At 51.1% G+C, this 21247-nt stretch overlaps 6 protein-coding genes across 6 annotated transcripts; all 6 read right to left on the bottom strand.

Moving 5' to 3' along the window:
• Positions 1 to 640: 640 nt before the first annotated feature.
• N7473_008023 (uncharacterized protein) lies at positions 641 to 1417 on the bottom strand (the record flags this gene model as incomplete). The annotated part of the gene is made up of 1 exon (XM_057153963.1): positions 641 to 1417. The coding sequence occupies one exon, from the start codon at positions 1415 to 1417 to the stop codon at positions 641 to 643; it is 777 nt and encodes a 258-aa protein (XP_057008301.1).
• A 757-nt stretch (positions 1418 to 2174) lies between these two features.
• On the bottom strand, positions 2175 to 2573 carry N7473_008022 (uncharacterized protein; the record flags this gene model as incomplete). The annotated part of the gene is made up of 1 exon (XM_057153962.1): positions 2175 to 2573. The coding sequence occupies one exon, from the start codon at positions 2571 to 2573 to the stop codon at positions 2175 to 2177; it is 399 nt and encodes a 132-aa protein (XP_057008300.1).
• Positions 2574 to 2987: 414 nt separating this feature from the next.
• On the bottom strand, positions 2988 to 3185 carry N7473_008021 (uncharacterized protein; the record flags this gene model as incomplete). Its single annotated transcript, XM_057153961.1, has 1 exon — positions 2988 to 3185. One exon carries the CDS (start codon positions 3183 to 3185, stop codon positions 2988 to 2990), a length of 198 nt encoding a protein of 65 aa, XP_057008299.1.
• A 3562-nt stretch (positions 3186 to 6747) lies between these two features.
• Positions 6748 to 10004, bottom strand: N7473_008020 (uncharacterized protein). The gene is made up of 4 exons (XM_057153960.1): positions 9710 to 10004; positions 9185 to 9570; positions 8680 to 9084; positions 6748 to 8619 (listed from the first exon to the last, which is right to left on the bottom strand). The coding sequence occupies exons 1-4, from the start codon at positions 9882 to 9884 to the stop codon at positions 6862 to 6864; spliced, it is 2724 nt and encodes a 907-aa protein (XP_057008298.1). The 5' UTR covers positions 9885 to 10004; the 3' UTR covers positions 6748 to 6861.
• Positions 10005 to 10578: 574 nt separating this feature from the next.
• Positions 10579 to 15718, bottom strand: N7473_008019 (mitotic regulator LTE1; the record flags this gene model as incomplete). The annotated part of the gene is made up of 3 exons (XM_057153959.1): positions 10579 to 10826; positions 10892 to 15237; positions 15327 to 15718. 3 exons carry the CDS (start codon positions 15716 to 15718, stop codon positions 10579 to 10581), a joined length of 4986 nt encoding a protein of 1661 aa, XP_057008297.1.
• A 1801-nt stretch (positions 15719 to 17519) lies between these two features.
• Positions 17520 to 20175, bottom strand: N7473_008018 (M13 family metallopeptidase; the record flags this gene model as incomplete). The annotated part of the gene is made up of 6 exons (XM_057153958.1): positions 17520 to 17597; positions 17667 to 18067; positions 18133 to 19225; positions 19293 to 19810; positions 19876 to 20099; positions 20156 to 20175. 6 exons carry the CDS (start codon positions 20173 to 20175, stop codon positions 17520 to 17522), a joined length of 2334 nt encoding a protein of 777 aa, XP_057008296.1.
• Between the last annotated feature and the right edge of the window lie 1072 nt (positions 20176 to 21247).

Genomic DNA, 21247 nt, shown 5'->3' with positions numbered 1-21247 from the left:
GCAGATAAAGTCCTTCTCAACATATTAATCAATGTGGTGTCCGGAACGGGAAATGTGAGAAATCTGAAACAGTGGACGCTTGAACAAGGCCAAGGACTATTCTCTGTCACCCCAATGGGCCATTGCACTAGATCTGGTGCCATTTTCCGAGTCTGGGGACGGATCATATTTGTCTTCAGCATCCGGCACCCGTCCACGAGAGAAGTAAAACCTTTGCTCTTCTCGATCGGACCCCCGGTTATTGTCCTCCTGCGTGACGCGTTCACCCGTAGAGCGCCTCCTGGGTTCGTGAGGGCCGCGTTCAGCGGTACCCAATGAGTTTGTATGTGTTCGGGGTCGCTCTACACTTTGAGAGTGGTTGTCGGTATGTCCTTTCTCTGTAGCTGGAGCCTCCTGAGGATTTGATACATCGCTATGCCGTCGGGAATCTCCTTGTACACTGGTTTGGCCGGATTGACTGCCAGCCGGGCTTTGTCGACCATGCCGGGAGCTTCCCTCCGTTAGACCAGAGGACCGAGAGGATGGTGGAGGCAACTGATGATGGATAGATAGCGATTTCCTCTTGCGACCTGGAGATCCTTGTATCTCGGGGCGCATATGTACTGAGCCATTCGATGGTAGCACATGCTCCTCCTGTACTCTATTTGACGATGCTTGAGGTTGTGATTGACCGGGAGGAATCCAGTGATGAAAGGCGATAGAGGGGGGAAGGACGGCGAGGTCGTGATTCATGTTGACCTCTAGGAGGAGGGTTCGACGGCGGCTGTGGAGCACCAAGGGCATGCACAGTGTGTAATCCACTGTTCGATCGGCTTTGCGCGGTCATTTCCATTGGACGTGGAAGATGACCAGTAGGCGTATTATTTGAAGTAATGACAGTTGAGACAAATGGGGGACGACCACCACTACCGCCGCCAACCCCTCCAGCTGATAGCTGAGATGAACTGTTTCTCACAACTGGTGATTGATTTTGCGCAGATGAAGCATATGCATTGGAAGGAAGGGTGCGCATGTCCCGTAGGTATTCTCCGGCCGGTTGTGTCGAGAATTGTTGACTGAGTGAAGGAAGCGTCGCGGGCTGAGATGCACCGGGGTGTACTTGAGGCCGATGCGGTGGTACTGAGGAATGTCGAGTCATATCTGCCATGTCCTGCATCATCTCTGGCGTAGCAAGCTTTGCGTCAACGGGTCCGTCTATACCCCCAACAACCAACGGGGCCAGGTGCGGTGGCACACCTGCACGTAAGGCATCCACGAGGATCGCGTGATCAACCTTGCGCCGTTCCAGTTTCATTGTCTCCTGGCGAGTCTTCTCCTCCTCTTGGCAGCGACGGTCCTCTTCGACCTTGGCCTGTAGCCAACGCTGCATTGTCTCGGGGCCTGCCCAAGGGCCAGGCGCTGGGGGAAGGTTATGCATGTTGGATTGCGAGGCAAAACACAGCTCACCAGGAGCTGGGGAAGGTTGCTATGGAAGGATAATACGGGAGAAGAAACGAGTCCCGGTGGATAGTCAGAGCAATGTGAAGAGCGCGAGAGCGCTTTCCTTGGATCAGCGACTGCGTACTCATTGGATTCACTGTTGATAGAAAGTTTATGAGTTAGCAAGATGGTGAACGACCGGAAATACAGAGGTTAGAATGGCCGCGGAGGGGAGTGGGGAGTGGAGAAGAGTAGTGCAGTGCTGAAGCGACCGGCCACGATTTGCAAGCCCCATCAACCCGATGAGGCAGCTCTCAATTTACCCAATTAGGAAAACACCTACCCTCTAACGTTACGTCCAGAATGGGCTGAGTCACCGTCAAAGCCTGTGGGGGCTTGAGTTTGCGTAATCGAACGGAGAAGCGATGTTATTATCAGGCTTTTTAAGGGGGTGAACCGAAAGACGACGTAGGAAGGGCCTGCTAGCTCTCAGGGAAGCCCAGAATAGTTCAAACATGGAACGTCTAGAAGGCGGGGCAGACGAGATCCGAGGCAAGCTGAAACGAAGCCATAAGCTCCCCGGAAGCAAAGCACGAGCCGATCCGATAGAACGCGTCGAATCTCTTCTCAAAAAGCGAAGATAGGATCCTAGTCTTGCGGAACAGGATTAGTACAGAGTAAGGAACTAGAATGTGGAAAGAAAAGGGGGGGGAAAAGAGTTCAGGACTGTACATAACGGTGATTCGAGGCGAACCTTAGTTAGCAAGAGATCGCCTTACGAGGACGATGACACAGCTTGCGCACAAGTGGGCAATTGGGCGAGACCGATTGTGGTGCGCAAGAGCAGCGTTGCCATTGCTCTTAGCCTCAACTAGAAGCCGCCTCGTACGGGCACTTGTATACTCCCAGCACCAATGGCGATGCCCAGCAGAGCTGTAGAAGCGGGCGGGTTCCAGATTCCGCGCAAGCGCTGGGGCCACCCAGCCATGGCGCCGATCCGGATGTTTTAGGGGGCGGCGCGGTTCGGCAATGGTGCCAATCGTATCCCGGTTGGGAATAGACGGGAGCTTGATGAGATCGAGCGCTCGGGAAGGGTTCAAAGTGGTTGAATTGTTGAGAGGGTCGGAGGAGGGGTCGAGGGGTCGTCGAGGCATCGCGAGTGTTTGAGGTTGAGTACTTCCAATGCAACCAGTGCGACGGATCGGAGGATAAGCCAGGTGCGACAGTCTCCGGCGACTCAAAGGTTGACCAGCTTGAGGGGATTGAAATCACGAAAAAGGCAACCGTAGCAACCTGCTGAGACTCGAGAACTCTCAACACGGCTGACTTTTGGCTCCAAGTGGGAACTCGGTGCACCGGCCGCCCCCAAAGAGATGGACGTGCGTTCGTGATCGATCCAGTGTGGTGGGTTCCTTTACGATCCAGACATCCAATGATCAACGGCTGTCGGCTGGAGACTCAAGAGAAACCAGTAGTCCAACACGGGGTTGAAAGTATTCAGGGTCTCGATAGTCGGACTACCCAGCACGGAGAAACCTGTTCGTTGTTGTCGGTCTGCTTCATCTCAATCAGGGGGCATCGGAGGCCAGTTCTGTTCCGTGCTGCTGTCGCTGCTGATGTCGATGCCAGTTCATAATTTCTGCGTATGATCGATCGCTGTTGAATGGGCTCTGGAAGCCAGACGTTGTGTAGCCCATCGCAAGGCTCCTTTTGCCTCCTGGCAGACAGCCACCAAAGTCATAAAGCGGTTTCGCCCAGCATCCCATGACTTTCTTTTTAACCTTATATTATGCATCTTCAACACTACTGCTTTGGGGAGAGATCTGCAAAGGCACTTCTGTACTATTTTACATCTGACTTGTCGAAGATCTCGCCCAGGAAGATGATCCCTACTTGTAAAACCTAATCACTCCAATCGTAGTCCAGTACCATTCCATGGGAGCACGGACATCCATGTGGGACCGCGATCTACTCCAAGACTAGTCATACTGTATAAGACCCATGATCCGGTGATATCAACAGCCTATCCATCAGATTATACCTACTCCCAGCCCATGTGAATCACTCCTATATTGCAGGCCATGAATAGATAGCAGGAATATCAAAACTATCTCATCTTGATTTGCGCGTGCATACAGATCACATAGAATCATGCGTTCCCTCTAATAATGGTTTTCTTGGGTTTGCTGGGCACAAACTAAAGCTTCAATAATCGATTACACAACTTCGCCGGATTTCTAACGCCCAACCCCATTTTGCACCCTTTCGAAGTCGATAATCTCTTCCCACGCAAGGTCTCACATCTTGGGAACCTGTTTTCCGATACTTCGAGCCCATTTCTATCTATTGGCGAATTTTCAGCTAATTTGAAACAACTTTTGACAACATTTTCCATTTTGGTCGTATAAAATCGCTTGTAAAGGCCCAGATATGCCATAAACACCCAGAAAACTTCTACATAACTTTAACCAGCAGCTCAAGACACTCAGAACTGTACCCTTGAATCTATCAATCTCGAATTCTGGCCAATTATCATGTCATGGGGGTGGATGAGAGACTGCAGTTTCCTTGTATTTCCTATTTGGGTTAGTAGGGTCAATACAAAACGTCCTTCCTCCTCGTTTGCTTTCTTCTTTTCTTCTCTCCCCTCCCCACCTTCATTTGCCTTTGGAGTCCTTTCCTTACACCTGGTCTGGCGGCAGGTAGTGTTTGGTCCCCCCTTTGGCTCTGCGAGTTTTTGAGCATCCATCGGGCTTGTGGGTCGTCTTTATTCCTTTGGCTCTGCGCATTTTTAAGCATCCATCGATACCGTGGTTGAGTGGAGGAAGAGGCGCAGTGGGACGAGGCGCAAGAGGTGGGATGGAAGGATGGGGGATGGAGTGGGATGGTGGATATAGCTCGCTTCCTCTACAGCTTGCTTGGGGGTGTTGGGGGTGGACGTAGACTACGCCTGCATTCACGACATGCTTCTTCCGATCATTTCCTTTGGGCCTCCCCTTACCTGGACTCGACAACTTCGACTTCGACCTCGACTACTTGACTCTGGTGGAGTGGGCGGGCTTTGGAGTGGACGGCCTGGAACCTGGGTCAGGAGGAGGACTTGGATTGGGAGATTTGGGAGATTTGGGAGATTGGGGATGGGTGGATTGGATTGGACGACTACGACTTCGACTAAGACTTCGACCTCGACCTTCGAAACGACACGAACCTATCGGCACCCAAGGACTTTGTGAGCACGAGGGATCTTCTGGGCAACGAGGGAACTTGTGGGCATGGGGGAATTCCTGATTATCAAGATATCTTGTCTTTTGGCCTGTGAACGAAAATACCTTATGATGACAAGGCCTCTCCGAGTCGGCTTACAGTTAACCAGCAAAGGTTCTGAGGGTATATTCATTCATATCTTATAGCCCCCCCCCATTACTTTGTTATGCATCTCATGTTCCTACTATCTTCTAAGTTATGAACGCATCCCAGAGCTCTTATATTAAACATCAGCAAGCATTCAAACAAACAAACATTCAAAATTGGCACTTCCCACATGTAGTTTTGTTTACCGCACTACTGACTACACGTCATGTCTGGCCCCCACGTGGCGCGTCCCGAGCCACCGCGGTACCAAAGTAAGCTTAAATTTCTAAATTAAGAACGCACTTCTCTTAATTCAACCGAGGGGAATTCGTCTTGTTTGAGTCGAAATTCACCAATTCCACAGAACGAAAATATTGGCCTCTCTCGGCTATGGAGCAATTTACCGACGCAACTTGGATCATCCCAATTTGGCACGTACTGGCTCCTCAAGAGGACACCCAGTCCTCGAATGCAAGTGAGGGGCATTTCTTAATTATGTCAATACCACGGCATTCATACAACTTATCAGATTACCACTCCTATGGAAGGGCCTGTTTGAATTCTGGCTCTCATTAAGCCCAAGTTTGTCAAGGAAATCTTGATTTACAAGAAGGCAGTACGTGGGGAGAAACGATCAAGGGGGGAAATAAACTAGGTTATTCTGTAAGCAATTCGAAAATGACAAGTCTGTCTCTCAAGAGGAAAGAAACATGCTCCCTTGGGCAATATCTCACAACCCACGGTCAAGCCTGTGAACTCGGGATCGAATTGCCCAGGCACTTGATCAGTGGCTGGCTTGAGATGTGTTTTGCTTCAAATAATGATCGGTATGCCGCTTCCACGATATCCACCTGGCTTCCTCCTTTTCGGAAGGTAGGCGTAGTCGGAACCTCCGTCTTGGGTCCACGTTGGACGGTTACACGCGGTGTTATCCAGAGTCGCCCCCTCAAAACAGTGCTGCGTGATGTGTAAAGAAACGAGTGGTTGTTGTATTTGGAGAAAAGCTGTGTGTTGTCTTCCAGTGTCGCCAAAACCCGGGTAAGCGACTGTGCTCACGAAAGGAATCGATAAGCATGGGGGTGATTCCCAAAAATAGATTCGTGTCTGGGGCCTTTGCCCACGGTTTTGGCAAAGCCTCGTTGGCTATAAAGGGATGAGGTGAAGCCTCCGCTCACTTGGGGCTGGAATGAAGGCGATTTTGTTGTAGCGGATTGTAGCGAAGAGTTCACGTTCAAGAAGGAAAGGCTCGATTTCTTATGTGAGGTGCGTGAAGCTAGTGTCATCTTGGATGATCCCTCCAAACGAGCCATCAGCCGACCCAGCGTTTGAGCCAAAGGACCAAGGATTCAGTAAAAGGACTTTGCTGGCCGTTCTAGTCGAAGTTTAACCATCCTTTGAAGCTCAGTGAACATGGTGTGGCCCTGGGAAAGGGGCGATCGTTCCACGCCGAGAGTTTGGCTTCCAGCCACGCAAGCCCGTGACCTCTACCATCAACGAAGTCAGTAACAATAGCATCACTCTGGGAAAATGTGTTTCCATACCTTCGTAGCATATCTTGGCATTCTTTAGTGCTTTCTTTCGATTTTAATTGGGACCTTTCTATCGGAAGGCGCTGGTACATCATTTGTAAAGACGTCAAAGAGGTCTAAATATAGGTAGTTAGCAGCGAGAGCAAGAGCGAAAAGAACGCCCACAGCGCACCATGCAATATATCTGGAGCAGGAGCCTGGGGAGAGGAAGAAGGAAAGATCTAGCAGAGCCAGGCCTCTTATGAGAACCTCAACAAAAGTAAACAATGCAAACGAACATGGCGCTGGAGATCTCCGGCCCCTAGTGGTCGTAACCACCTCTTTTGCCGTGTTGAACAACCTAACTATTTGGGACGCTCTGAGATATCTAGAAGTCCAGCTCCTGTCTGGTCAGATCTCTAGCAAGGATTTTCCATGATCTTGAAGTACGTATCTTCTGTCGCCAAATATCTGCTATGCGTACGCCTATGTACTATCACTCATATTCCAGAAACGCTCCCATAGTCCTGACGAAATATCCATTGGGAAATATTTACACTTAGCTCGTCGTCCACACGTCCCTCTATCTAGACGTACTTAACGGGCCAAAAGCGAGGAAGCCAGGGTATCCCCGCGTCGATGTCATCCTCCAAGCTCGGCCCAAATGGCTCGTAACACGCAAACCAAAACCCAAAATTAGAGGCTGGACAGAGCCAAGATATGACGATGCCATATAAATGTAAGCGAAAAAAAAAATGGCGAGGCAGGTATGAAAGGACGTCCTCATCTTGTATTTATACCTCGGCACCACGATCCAATCGAGTGAGCACTTCCGGCGGAACTGTAGGTATGTACTTGCGTGCACGCTCGCGGTTGGTTCCACCCAGCCCGGCGCCGTAACTGATGAGCATGTCGGTACTTGTGGGTAGAGAGAAGGGGAGGAAGAAGGTAGGATCGAGGAAGACATTGTCCCTGCCAGGGCGTTCGTCGTTTCGAGATGGGCCGGACATGCTATTGGGTCGTGAGGATGGAGCGACTGAGCCGGGGAGGCCAGTCCGGGGTCTGGACCTCCAGGGTCTTGTGATAAGCCATCCTCTTTGGGCTTTTCCTTCGTGGGCGTCTTCGGGCGAGTTTCGATTGTTGAAGGGGCGATAGGACCCGCATCTGCTCTCGCCTTCTCTTCCTGAATTCTAAATTGTTCCCGGTACATGAGTTCGGGGTCGCGCTGTACGTCCAAAAGGAACCTCATCGCTTGTTTTGTGAGGCCCTTTTCGCCAACTTCGGGTCGGTAGGACTTGACAGCATGCAAGAGCTGAGTAGGGGTGAGCTGTTGGAGCTGCAGGAGAGTCGTCACAAGGGACTCGTGGTCCTCGCCAAGTGAGGAGAAGCATTGCAGCCACTGGAGAAGCTGGATAACAGGGGCCAGATGTCGGCGAGCAGCATCCACCGTGGTCTCTCCGGTCGTTGTCAAAGATCCATTCTCATAATGTTCAGGTTGACGATTGTTGGTACGGGCCCAATCCTCCAAAGTGGAGACATTCATGCGAATCTGCATTGCCTTTGTGCGAGCTAAGTATCGTCTCGTGCTCATGATGCGGTTGAAGATCTCCGCACTAAGCCAGTATAGGAGTTGTGAGATAATTTGTGTTGTGATCACAGAATGCACGTCGTAGAGGTCAAGCACGAAAAGGGTCGACGAGAGGAGCGAGGTAATATTACGAGGCGAGATTTGCGCACGTCGGCGAGGCGATGGCGGCCGAAATCGTTTCTCTGCAGGCTCGGGGGCCTCAGACTTCTTCTTCCGGAACAGCTTCCACTCATTTTGGAAAGCAATATCTTCCAGTCCAGGGATGGTTTCATGGTCCAGCATTGCCGCATCTAGGACTTTGTTCATTCGCCGCTCGGCATCACGAATGATGAGCACGAAAATCTCATTAATAAGCTCCGCCAAGTGGAGCTGGAACTGTACCGTAGCCTCCACCAACCCAGAATCCTTTTTGAGATAATGAAGTAGTAATGTCGCATTAGACAGCCAGAACGCTTGCATGGTCATATCCCACTGGTAACGCTCCACCACGTCATTAATCTTATCCGTCGCAGAATGAAGGAGGATTGCAAGGAGCTCAGGGCTAGCATGATAGTGTGCATAGCGCGCACTGAGGAAGAGGAGATTGGCCGGAACGGGCTTTTGAGATGGAGACCGCTGTGGAGTCATATTGGTGATGATCATATCCAGAATACGCTCCAATTCGTGATCTTGGAACACAAACATCTGATCGTTGAGGCATCTGTCCCAGACAAACTCCTGTTGTTCCTCATCCAAGTCCTCGTCATCCGATGGCTAGATGTCTTCATGTTAGCATCATCATCCATAAAGTAGCAATATGTGAATGGTACTAACCTCGAATTTCTCGTCCAGGCCAAGACTGGAAAGATCCACCTCCAGGTTAATTGCGCTTTCTTCCATCATCATACGGCGCTTCATCTCATTCTCTGCGAGCTCTTCCTCAAATCGACCATGCGCGAGTCCCGCATCATAAAAATCATGCATAACACCGGCTGCCCCGAAGCTATAACCGTTCTCATGTAGATACTCGGAGATCTCGCTGCCCGGCTGCGCAAAGTCGAATGCCGTACCACCAGAAGATGATTTTATATCCGGTGAGGCTCCATGGTCCAGAAGGATCTTTGCGATGGTCTTGTGTCGATTGGTCATGGCCCACATCAGCGCGCTCCACTGATTGCGATCCTGCTGGTCGACAAAAGCACCGGCGTCGAGAAGTGCGGAAACCACGTCTTGATGGCCCTATAAGAGTCACTCATTAGCATCAATCCCTATTTTCATGCGCCCAAATGGACAAATGAATATGTCTTTATCCCAAGGCGCGCAAGCAAGGATCACCCACAAAACAGCTAGCATAGATCAAGGGCACTGTGCCCTCCTCATCCGGCATATTCACATCAACATAGCTCTTGGCCGGTCCATCCACCAGCTTCCGGACGCGCTCGACGTCACCATTGCTAGCAGCCATATTGAGGCTCTTCTGGAGGATATCCCGTTTCTCCGCCGTAGTCAATTTCTCATCCGCCGCGATACTTTCTTCGTCGGCGCCGAGGGAATCCACTTCGCGATGAGCGGCCTGCGCTGCAAGCATCTCCATCAGTCGGGCATCGCTGTCCTCCAGGTCACGAGCTCGTAGATCGGTCTCGGAATCGTGCATGTGGTCGTCGAGCGCGAGACTGAAACTCAGGGGTTTCGCGGCGACCGGGGTCGTGAGGAATTGGGATTGCCCTAGAAAAACCGTATCATGCTTTAGCATTTGTCCTGTGAGATTCTGGCCGATATGCCGCAAGCCCAGGCAGGTCCGAGATGACCGCAAGACGGCCGCGGGATGGCACTTAGGGAGCAGTGGGTGGGAATAGGTGCTTACCCTGCCACGCATCGTACATCTCGGTCTCCTGGAAGACCGGCACCGACCGGCGATCGTCCAGCGACTTGGGTAGGTCATCGGGGAGTTCTTGCTGGGGATTTGAGGACGCGGGGCTGTGGGCAGGGTCGCGATCAACCTCCTCGGAAGCCCCGCGCCGTGGCTCGGTCGTGTCCATCGTGGCGGGCCTGCAGTTCCTGAGACCGAAGGCAGGACATCAAATGTTGGAGAAGAAGATGTCTTGGAGGTGCGAAACGGCGGAATGGAGGGCAACCCTACGGTCGGGTATGGAGGTTTCGGGCGGACTTTGTGGAGGGTGATGATGGGGCGCTGGAAAAGGTGGTCGGGTCCGTAGATCTCCCACACTCTGCCAGGTGATGCCGCGTTTTTATGACGCACGTTAGAGCCCACTTTAATATGAAACCACAACTCGATAATACCACCAGGAGATGATACCAAGACAAGATTAAAGATTATTGCAGGATGATCTACTGTGTTCGTAATTGAGGCATGACTATGAAACAATGATCTCGCTCAATTCAATCGACACGTTGCAATGCAAGCAACCGGGGTATTCGGATATGCCATGGTGTATGTAACGAAGGTAGAAAGCAAACCAACAGTGACTACCATTCAACCGTGATATTTCCAAATTCCCAAAATCTTATGCAAATGCTCGCTTCAAACGCAAACAGAATAAACCAAGCGCGCAAATCCCAAGAAAGATCAACTGATGCAAATATAGATACAGGATATATGGCAGGGAGTCCAAAAACCTCTGCAGCAAAAGGGGGTATGAAGGGTCCAATCATAAATAAAGAGAAAACAAAAAACAAGACGTGAATCTCATGGAAGAGATATTATGTGTAGGTTTATTCAAGCCTCTTACTCCGGACTGAGATCTCCTCCTCGGAGAGAGATGCAATCCACAAGCACCGTTCGATGATACCTTGAGCTGGCTCAAAGCGGTACTTCGTGCTAGCGTCAATGAGGCGAAGAAGGCTCTTGACAATGCGGGCTGCGGTGCGATACCGTTCGAAGTTGACTAGTAGTCCTCCGCCAAAATTGCTGACCTGGGCTGGCTTTTGTGCGTTATAAGTCAGGTCATGCACGTAGAGACCTGTTGCTCGACGGTTAGATTCAAAAGGACTCGACAGATGAAGCTAGAATAGAATATCAACTTACCAATGAATGGAATACAGCCTTCTTGCAAATTAGCCGTCTCCATTTCGACACGAAGGTCATGGAAGTTGCGCACAGGCTGAATCAAACATTCCATGTCCTTGAACAGCCGCTTATCTTCCATCGGAACTAGTTGCCAGGTATTCTGCAGCCGAGTACAATCCGATGAAGACAAAGCAATGGCAATCTGAAGCATTGTCGCATAATTGCAAAGGCGACGCGCATGCGCAGCCGTATGAATGTATTTGATAATAGTGCGGGCTCGCTCATGAATGTCGCGAGTCAAGACGATCTCGGACACAACCCATTTCACCATCAGATTGAAGCGACCAACAACCAAATCAATTCCTTTGCGGTGTTCCGCAGAAAGGAACTGCACCCAGCTGGTGATAGCCGGAGAAGCACTGCTCCACCTCATTTCGACTAAGTCCCGCCAATCAACCTCACTCAAGGCTGCCATTTCGACCAGAGTTAACTGTTGAGCAAGCATTTGTGACTCACAAGCGAGGACGAAAGGAACGTGGTCGGGCCCGGTCTCATTGAGGGTGGGTTGGATGGGGCGATTCTTCTCCGAATTGGAGAGCACATCAGTCGAGAACTGGGGAACATTTCTGGATCTAATATTGGCTGTATCCAACTCCCGGTGCCTGGGTGATGTCTCAGGCGTGAGAGGCTGGGGCTGGAACAACACCTTGTCCAAGGGGGAAACAGAGGAACCGAATGAGCCCGGATGTTGAATCGTCATTGGAGGCGATGGTGGGTGTGCTAGTGGGTGAGGCGCGATATCAACAGTCGAAGCGGTAAGGCTGCGGGTGTCCGTAGACAGACGGCCGTCCATGACCTCACGTGAATCGATTAGGTCAACAGACACCTCCGAGGACAAAGCAGATCGACGTTTGGGGGTATTCTGCCCGACTGAGCCAGAACCGAGTTCGGGGACCGTTGATCCACGGGGGATGCGTTGTATGCTTTCCGTCTTTTGAATAATCTGAATCGACGGGTGCGATGAGGCGAGCTCAGAGGTATCCCGGCTAGAAATGAGGCTGAGAGGAGCTCCATAAGCATCGGCGACGTGGAGTCGACTCGTGGGTGGCCGCTTCATTGACTCGTCCGTCAATCCTCGCTCGAGAAGAGGAATGGAGTTGTAAGACTCTTCAGAATCCGCCACAGAGTCCGAGTAGGGTCTAGGAGGTGCAAGTCTCCCTCCAACGGTGGAGTAGGCCGATCTGTCTGTCTGTCGGCGCCGAGAAAGAACTTCCCAGCCAGGCTTAGCTTGCCTTTCGATACCAGTATGAGGGCTTTCCTCGTGTCTGCTGATTTCTTGAACGTCGCCAGGGCTTCTCCACTTGCCTTCGAGTTTGAGCAAGGTTGACTCGATGCCTCCATCATCGTCATCGGGAATTTGGGCAAATTGGGCAATAGCTGCTTCGAAAGAGCGCCGCAGGTTGCGATTCGAGCCCCCACCGCCTTGGATTAAGGAGAATCGAGGGTTGGGAGGGATCAGAGCCGATGGCGGGCGTTCAATAGTATCGGCGGTTGAGGAAATTGTCTCGGCCATCAAAGATTCGCCATAGGAGCCAGTGGACACAAACGAATCACGGCCAGAGCCAGGCTCCATCTCATCCACAAATTGCATCTGGCGTAAGTTGCCCCCAGGCCGTCGGCGAAGCGATGGGCCCATCGGCTTATCCGCGAGATCTTGTGTAGCAATTGATCCGGCGTTGGACTTACTAGCATCGCTATTCATCGACAGGCGATGCTTGGAGATTCCGCTCTGAAAAGAGGCATACTTTCGAAGGCGAAGGGAGAGCGACATTCGCTTAGTGGGCGTGGCTTGGCGTTCGGTTGAAAAAGACCGCCGGTGCGACAGAGAGCCAAGAGGGATCGAAGGGACAGGGGGCGGGACATTGACCTCTGGTGCATTACCGTTATAGTAGACTGGAAGCAAATATTCTCCCTCTCCTGGTGTCGATGTCTGTGACTTGACATTTGACATGGTTGACATCACTTTGCTATCCGAATTGGACCGAGCATGACTATCAGGGACTGCTGGCACAGCTCCTGACATGACAGGAAATTCAAATCCAGTGTCATGTAGAATCACAATGGATCCACTTCCTGTAGTTAAACCACTCATGATCTTGGACCCGTCCGCTTTGGGGGTTTCGAGAGACGGCAGGTGGGGTGGCTCTACATAAGCATCGGCCAAGGTATTTTGCAGGCCAGGAGCAGTGGCTAGCTGCTGAGTTGTCTCTTTTCCAACATCATGTGTACCCATCACCTGACGATATTGTTTCAAAGACTCATCACAGAGCAAGTCAATCCGAGCTGGCCGCTTAGGGCCGGCAGCCATCTTTCTTTCGCGGTAAAACTCAGATCCCAATGCAATATGATTAGGCATCGCGGATGTCTTCCCACGCGAGGGGAGCGAAATAGCATCGGAAGCATTTCCAATCCGAGCAGAGACACTTTGGCCGCCATTTCTCGTATGAAGAGCACGCTTGATCGACCCAATAATAGTTCTGACACCTGAATTTGATGGGCCTGTTTTGGGCCCACCATCTGGGATGCTTCGCCGATCCGTATTGGATGAGTTTGAAGGTGGGGCCAACGGAGGCGAGTCCGGTGCCATCATTGTCATGTACGACTCTGCCGGAGGATATAAGGCCCCGCGAATGAAGCTGACGGGATCCAGGATCTCTTGCGGTGCAGGTCCGGCCGAACCGGATTCGCCATATATCGGCACTCGGTCATCTCGCACAGAATCAGAGAAGCTGCCACTCCTCTTGTGCGCATGGCCATGAAATGGATACCGTGACAGCTTGGGTGAGCTTGGAGATTGTTCGTGAGGAGACGTGCTTTTTGTGAGGCCTAAAGGTACTGGATGCGGTGCCTTGCCTTTCGAATAGGGCATGGACAAGCGCTTCAAGGACTTGGGTGGCAGTGAGCAAGAGAGTGCTAACACGCTCTGCTCGCTCTTGGTGGAAAAGGGTATACTTTGAGCGGTGGCAGCAGAATCGTTTCGGTCATGCTGTATGGAAACAGGGAGGCTATCGCGGGACTTCGTATCCGACTGGGGAATACTGCCCTCGGACGGAGGGTTCTGATGGAGCACATCGACGGGAGACAATTCAATATGCATGCTTCCGGGTGCAATGGGGGTATCGGGGTCGTTATATGCACGGGAGAATTCTGCAGCTGTCCAGTAGACAGAGCACTTGCCATTCCAACACCGCTTCAAGTCGATGAGAATTTTCAAATCACTCATGCCGCCGGTCTCCCGTGATTTCACATCAGTATATAGCTTGTTGATAGTTTCGCAAAAGTGGGTTCGAAGATCATAATTTGCAACAAAGTCATCGACAAAATAGTTCAAGATCCAATGGCGGAGTGCTGCAAAGGTACGAATGCGAATAATGCGTCCATCCTCCTGGAGTCGGTTGATCGCCCATTGCAGACGTGCAAGGAGTAGGGCAAGCAGGTGGCTCGGAGAAAGATAAGAGCGGAATGTGAGAAAGAAGTCCGACACCAGCTCATAGTCCATGAACGACTCGGAAGAGATCTGTGCGACGATGCGGGCGGGCGTAGCTGCACTTATGTCTTTGGTGCCGGGAATATACCGCACGACCGATTGGCCATCCATATCCGAGACCAAGGCTTCATAGATCGAGGGTTCGACGGGTCCCTTCAACTCATAGACCACCGAGTTCCTCGGGATGGGGGAAGCTCGGCTGAGATCTATAGCCCCAGTCCCAGAGAACAAGGAGACTGCAAAAGAGGGCCGGTTTCGAGAAAAGGAATCTCTACTGTACGCGCTTTGAAGATGCGTTGGCAAAGGATCGGCCATGCCACCCAGCAGGGTCGAGTTTCGAAAGTTGTCGGACATTGAGGTCCGCGTGTAGACGGAACTATGCAGCATCGCACTGCCTTCAGTGTTGAAACGTGGGGAACCGAGCCGGTAATGGGGGATGGGGACTTCTAGAGCTGAGTTGCCAGTTTTCTCGCCTGCTGACTTGGGTCGGTCTTCAGATCGGTCAATCACAATGCGCAACTCTCCACGCTTTCCCGCGCCCGATACCGACTGTTGCTCTGAGATTGTAGAGAAGGAGTTGGCTCGTTGACGATGGTAGAGGGTGGATTCGGGCCGCGGTGCTTCGGAACAGACGGACTCCTTATCATCGCCGGGGTTTCCGCGTGGGCGAAGTTCAGACAGCTGCGAACTCGACCACCGTGATGGGTCATCTCGAACTGGTGCGTGTCTTTGCGGCTGAAGACGGTCGCTCGTCACTTGATCGATCGAGGAGAATGGAACTATTGAAGGGGCTTTCTGCGGCGGATTTGCAATCGGTCTGGCCATAGAAGGGGCAGTTGTCAGCTCGAACAGTAGACGGTGTGCAACACAGAGCGCAGTCACCGAGATTATCAATTGCGATCGTACCTGAGAAAGATCTTTCCGTTTTGGCCGACACTTCCAACCGTAAAATGACCGGCTTTACGTCCCGCTGGGCGAGTTTCCAGTGCAGACCGGTGTATCTGCGTCTTAGACCGTTGTAATGGGGCATTTCGTAACATTTCATGGCTATCTTTAGCACGTATCCCCGTAGTCGTGTCGGTCTTGTCTCGTGTAGCCTTGAGTTCCAGGTTCCTCTTAATGAGGTTCCCACTCTGTGCCACCGTGTTGGCACGGCGTAGAGGAGATATCGCATTGTTGGCAAGTCCTCCATGACGGGGTCGGTTCACGGCTGGCAGCTCATCGATGCGAATCTGGGACTTTGCCGACTTGTCTCTGGAATGGGTCGGGGAGTCGATGGCTGAATGGAGGGGCTCCATTGCGGGCGATTCGCGAGAGCTACCAGACCACAGCTCTGCGGCGAACCGCTCCGTCGCGTCGCGAAAGAAGCTCTCCAAAGGTCTAGAAGGACCAGGAACCTTATTTTCGTTTAGATTAGTATATTCAGATGGTTAAGAATGCATGGGCAGCCCAGGTCGGGATCGGAGATGACGCTTGCACGACATGACCTGGCGCCAGCGTCTGTCGGAGTCAAGGGAAAGGGAGGAGGATGGAGCGGACGACAGCTCTTGTTTTTGCCCGGAGTGGAGTTGGGGAAGTTGACCCGGCGCGGCGGAACTGGGCGAACGCTGGGTAAAAAGTCCCCGTTTTCTTAACTTTGACTACTACAACTTCTGGTTTTTGCCACGGCCCCCTGACCCTGAAACCTCATTTACTGGAACTCTAGGGCTGTGGTAATTATTCAACTTTGATCCTTGGTTTACTTTCAGTGCCTGGTCAAAACTAACTAGGGTATGACGTTTCTGGAGGTCAACATTGAAACCAGCATACAGTTGACCCCTCCAGTGTCCACTCTTCCCACCCACCCACCATGGTGACCATCCAGATTGCGATGGGCTGACAAAAGCCCACAAGTTTCCAAGAGGGAACTCGACAGCGATCCAAAATGGCACCACATCTGAGTTGATAGGTCATCGCCCCAGTTTACGAAGCTCTCCTATTATTCGCCCCGGTGAAGCGAACCTCTTTGGCACTCCATTGGACTCCATTCAACCCCATTAGGCTGACAGGACGCCCGCTGGTTGGCCGCTGCTGCCGCCGTTATGCCATCTCCACTTAGTCGGGTCAGTGTGACGCGACTCTGGATCCTGCCGAGAGATGATAGATGGAGCTCACCTCTTGATCTGTCTGCAGCCCTCTTGGACCTGTCCCATGGCGATACTGTACGTGCAGTGATCTCTCATGCAGGTAGTCCAGTGGGGGGGAGGAGGGAAGCACTGTTGACATGGCACTACTCTACCCAGCGTATCGGGACGCTTATGATGATGATGGTGATGATCGGTGTGATTATCGTGATACAGTGCTGAGTGATGAATGTCTCTCAATTTACGTCGGTTCCACCAGCCGCCAATGCCAAGCCGTGAGCTTGGTGGTGCTTTTGCCATTATTTGGTGCACTCAGTGTCGCTTTTAATTAATTCCTTGTCAGGTGGTTGGTAACTCAATGGTCAAGGCTTTTTCACATGATAATCTTTGCCCCGGAGATCGTCGGTATTGCAACTCCCTTCCTCACAGAGCAATAATTGCCTGTTGCAGGACATATTGAATGATATTGAGACTACAGGGGGCAAGACGGGGGAAGAACGGAGTGAGGAGTTCCTCCATCTCTCCTCGGCCAGACGGATCCAATCTGAACGAGCTGATCTCCCTTTTCAAGCTGACTGCCCCTCAGGATCTACGAGGTTCGCTGGGACACGGGATCTTTGTTGCTTGCCTGGAATAGGCTAACTCGAAAAAGCAATCGCAGGGATCGTAGGGATCGCCCACGGGAGGGGAAGCTGCACGATAAGCTTGCGGAGAAAGATGCTTTTTGTCAATCTTACAACGGATGCCTCGCAGCGGTGAGAAAATGGATGAAATGAAATGAACAGATGCTGATGATGTAGCTATGGACGTTTACATGTTTGATCTCCTAAGGACAGGAAAGTCGAACCCCTTGAGGGAAGACCGAATGAATACAAAATCATTTATACTCTAACAACAATAAGACAGAAACACCAGACAAAAGCTCTCCCGAAAATCAGATGACAGCTCCATTATAGTAGTAAAGCCCGATAGTCATCTACCACAGCTTGCAGACGGGCTTCTTCGCTGGGCAGCTGAATGCATCCTTGAACTCTCGTGAGTTGGCCATGGTTTCCTGCGACCGTTACATTAGCCCTGGGATTCTTGATTCTTCAACAGTCAAAGGTGATGGGTCCAAACTCACAATGATTCGCGCAGACTTGGGCGCATGCGGGTCGTTGTAGATCGCCTGCTCGGCAGCCTCCTTGGTGGTCTTACCACACCACCAGTTTCCATACGCCATGAAGAACAGCTGCTCCTTGCTAAAGTCCTCCAATCCGGGCAGGTGGAGATCCGGAGACGCATCATCGTGCTTCTTCCATGCATGGAATGAGGCCGTGAGGCCACCCGCATCAGCGATGTTCTCGCCCAGCGTCAACCGGCCGTTGACATGAAGAACCTTGTCACCGGGGCCTTCAACAGTGAATGCTGAATACTGGTCCACGAAACACTGGGCTCGCTCCTCAAAGGCCTTGACGGTGTCGTCATCCCACCAGTTCGTGTAGTTGCCGGTCTCGTCGTAGTGCCGACCGGTGGAATCAAATGCTACAGATGGTTAGTATGCCAGACCAGGGAGGATTGAGTCTTCAACTTGACAGAGTCTTACGTACCATGCGAGAGTTCATGGCCACTGACGGCACCAAAGGCGCCATAGGCCAGATACAATGGGGCAGCAGGACCGTAGAACGCTGGGGGCTGCATAATACCCGCCGGGAAGACAATCTCGTTCCCTGGAGGATTATAGTAGGCGTTGACAGTTGGCGCAGTCATGTCCCACTCATCACGGTTGGTTGGCTTCCCCAGTTTAGACCACTCATTCTGAAGGTCAAATTTAGCCACGGCAAGCTCGTTTTCAAAGAACTTGTCGTTGGACACATCCAGATCGTGGTAGTACTTCCCCACATCGTGCGCATCCATCACATTGGGACTCTTAGTTGGGTATCCAATTTTCTGCACGATGTTCTCCACTTTCTTGATACCCAGCTTTCGCACGTCGGGTGACATCCAAGCAGTTTGGGTCAGAGTGAAAACGAATCGCTCCTTGATATCAGACACGACTTGGTCGCCCAGCTTCTTCGACTCTTCTGAGAATGAGTCGAGAATGTAGAATCGACTCAAGCTCCATCCGAGGCCTGAATCCAGACGTCTGAGGCACTTGCGCCATCTCTCTTCGCTTGCTTGGGGATCCTTGCCTTGAAGCTTATTGTTGAATTGACGGAGAGGGGTGACGACGTCATCTTCAATAAAATCTGAGTATGCCTGGATGAGCTTCCACTGCAAGAAGAACGACACCGTCTCACGGGAAGCGTCATTCAGGATCTTAGACAAGGCCTTCATGTAAGACGGTGAACCCACAATCAAGCGGTCACTCTTGTAATCATGTGGTGCGAGCTCTGTAATAACATCTTCGAAGGAGATCTCGGGGACCAAGGACTCGGTTTCTTTGATGCTGAGCGGGTTGTAGTACTTGGTAACGTCTTCTTGAGTTGCGGTATCAGGGGTCACATCCGCAAGCTTGGTCTCAAGAGCAACAATACTCTCGGCGATCTTGTCGTTCCCACCAAATGCTGGGAGGACTTGCTTCAAGACCTGGGTGTAGTCGGCAACCGTCTTGGTGTTGTTATAGTACTCTCGTGCAGGGAGTCCAATCTCTCGGGGTGGAGACGTAAAGATCACCACATTATCAGGGTCCCGATCATCAGGCTAAATCCATCAGTCCATGTTGGATGTAGGCCAGCTCTGGTCAGCATTTATAAAAAGGAAGACTTACGGAAACACCCGAGGATACTAGGGCGTCGACACCTGATTTCATCAGGAACAAGAGCGCCGGGGTCAAATGGTCTTTTGTTCCAGCAACAAGATCGCTCTTGGCAGGGTAAATCTTTTGTAGCTCCGCTAGCAGGTCAGCCAGAGGCTTGGTACCACGCTTCCGAATCGCGGACTCGTCCAAGCAAGCATCATATCCAGCCTTGAGCTTCTTGAAATTGTCTGTATCAACCTTCTCAGGAGGCTCTGAGCGCTCTAGGATATGACGCAGTCGGGTCTGAGAGTTCTCTGCCATAATAGTTCCAGCAAAGATTGAGCCCTGGTCAGCTCGCATATCATGGCGCTCCCGCCATCCACCGCAAACGAACTGGTCAAAATTGGTGCAAGGATCGACTTTCTTGTGGTTGGGATCCAAGTTGTAAAGTATCTCTGACGCTGCGTGAATGCATTCGGGTGTCTGGCAGATGGCTGGGCGTGACTCCGCGTGCGGGGAAGTTGGCTCGGTGGAATCAGTTAGCGTGCCTAATAAGGGCCATTGAATCAGCAATCATCTTCCAATGTTTTCCGGTGACACAGTAGATAAATACCATAGAACCGTTGAAGAAGGCCATAGAGAAGAAGACTTATACAGCCAACCGTCACGACTCTCTTGGCCGTGCGGAGACGAGATCTTTGTTTACAGCAGCGCCGAGGCGTTGACGTGCTTTGCACAAAGACATTAGTCTCAAGTCCATCTTCATCGCTCAGAAGCCCTTCTCCTTGCTCAATCTCCACACTGCTGAGATATATCGCCCTCTCTTTAATGTCGTCGCTAGACTGTAGTTAGCTATCGTCTCCTCATCGCAGTTTATTGATAGAGTGACAAACCCGTGAAATGGCTGACCCATCGTTATGAATAGATGCCTGACCACCAGTCAGGATATCAAGCTTGTGAATTGAGAATGTAATTGCTGGTTGTTGACTGATGAAGATCGTAGGCGCCTTCTCCGCACTACTGCCTGGGGTTTCTTGAGGGGATGGCGTCACATGCCCCCTTGGATGAGTCAGCCAGCTGCAACATCGCCCGTTTGGGAAGGAGGAACGTGACTACTAGAGAACTCGCGATGTAAACACAAACATGTTGAAACAGAAACTGGATTTTGAGCTTTAGGAATCCAGGCAATTGATTTGTTAGGAGCAGGAAAACAAATGAGCCTGAACACCTTCACAAGAATGACCTCAACTTGCCAAGGCATTTCTTGGATGCATACCTACTTTTAGGGACTGGTTCCACATATCTCAATTTCCAGAGGATATAAGACTATATCTTGGACATGATACCTTAGAGTTTTGTAATTTCGGTCATGGTAGATTCTTTCTTTACTGTAACATTCCTCCTGTCAACTTCTCGAACTTACCATTTTTGAAGATTCCATCATTATTGAAGATACAGAATATACATCCCACCCGCCCCACCTAATACCTCCACGTTATACGATTAGGAGATCAGCTTCAGTACGACCGGGTGGTTTACGTCTAACATATATTTGTAAATTTGATCTCGAAGAAGAAACCCTCAGTAATTCATCCTGCATAAAGAGACCTCGAAGATTCTTTGCAATACTGTAAGGTTGCGGCAAGCGATTCACAACAGCATTCCACACGCACTTGATGCATCCCAAAAACATGACTTATCTTAGAAGATAGTTCGATGGCTAAGAGAATAGTAAGTATTCAGGCATCAGTAAACAACTTACCTTGGAAGCAAATAGCGTCCAATATGACGAGTAGTATAAAGTTCGGCGGAGCTGGAAGGAACCCATGAACGATACAGCCGTATGAAATGACAATCACAGCATACCATGACAATTACATACTCGCCTCCAGGATTTTTAGTGGCTTGACAGGGATCTAAAACCCAAAGACTAAAGGACGATGCACCATAATCCTGCGTAGAGCACGCACAATATGCTTCGTATA

Source organism: Penicillium subrubescens (assembly GCF_028828155.1).
Source record: "Penicillium subrubescens strain IBT 31985 chromosome Unknown utg000005l_segment0_segment0, whole genome shotgun sequence".
NCBI lineage: Eukaryota > Fungi > Ascomycota > Eurotiomycetes > Eurotiales > Aspergillaceae > Penicillium > Penicillium subrubescens.
This window is presented reverse-complemented; position numbering and strand designations above follow the sequence as displayed.

Bases quoted from the DNA above. Each gene is read 5' to 3' on its own strand.
- N7473_008020 (XM_057153960.1), bottom strand. From the start codon at position 9,884: ATGGACACGACCGAGCCACGGCGCGGGGCTTCCGAGGAGGTTGATCGC. The intron at 9,571-9,709 runs GTAAGCACCTAT...CGGTTTTTCTAG, and splicing joins GATGTACGATGCGTGGCAGG to GGCAATCCCAATTCCTCACG. The intron at 8,620-8,679 runs GTTAGTACCATT...GAAGACATCTAG, and splicing joins GCCTGGACGAGAAATTCGAG to CCATCGGATGACGAGGACTT.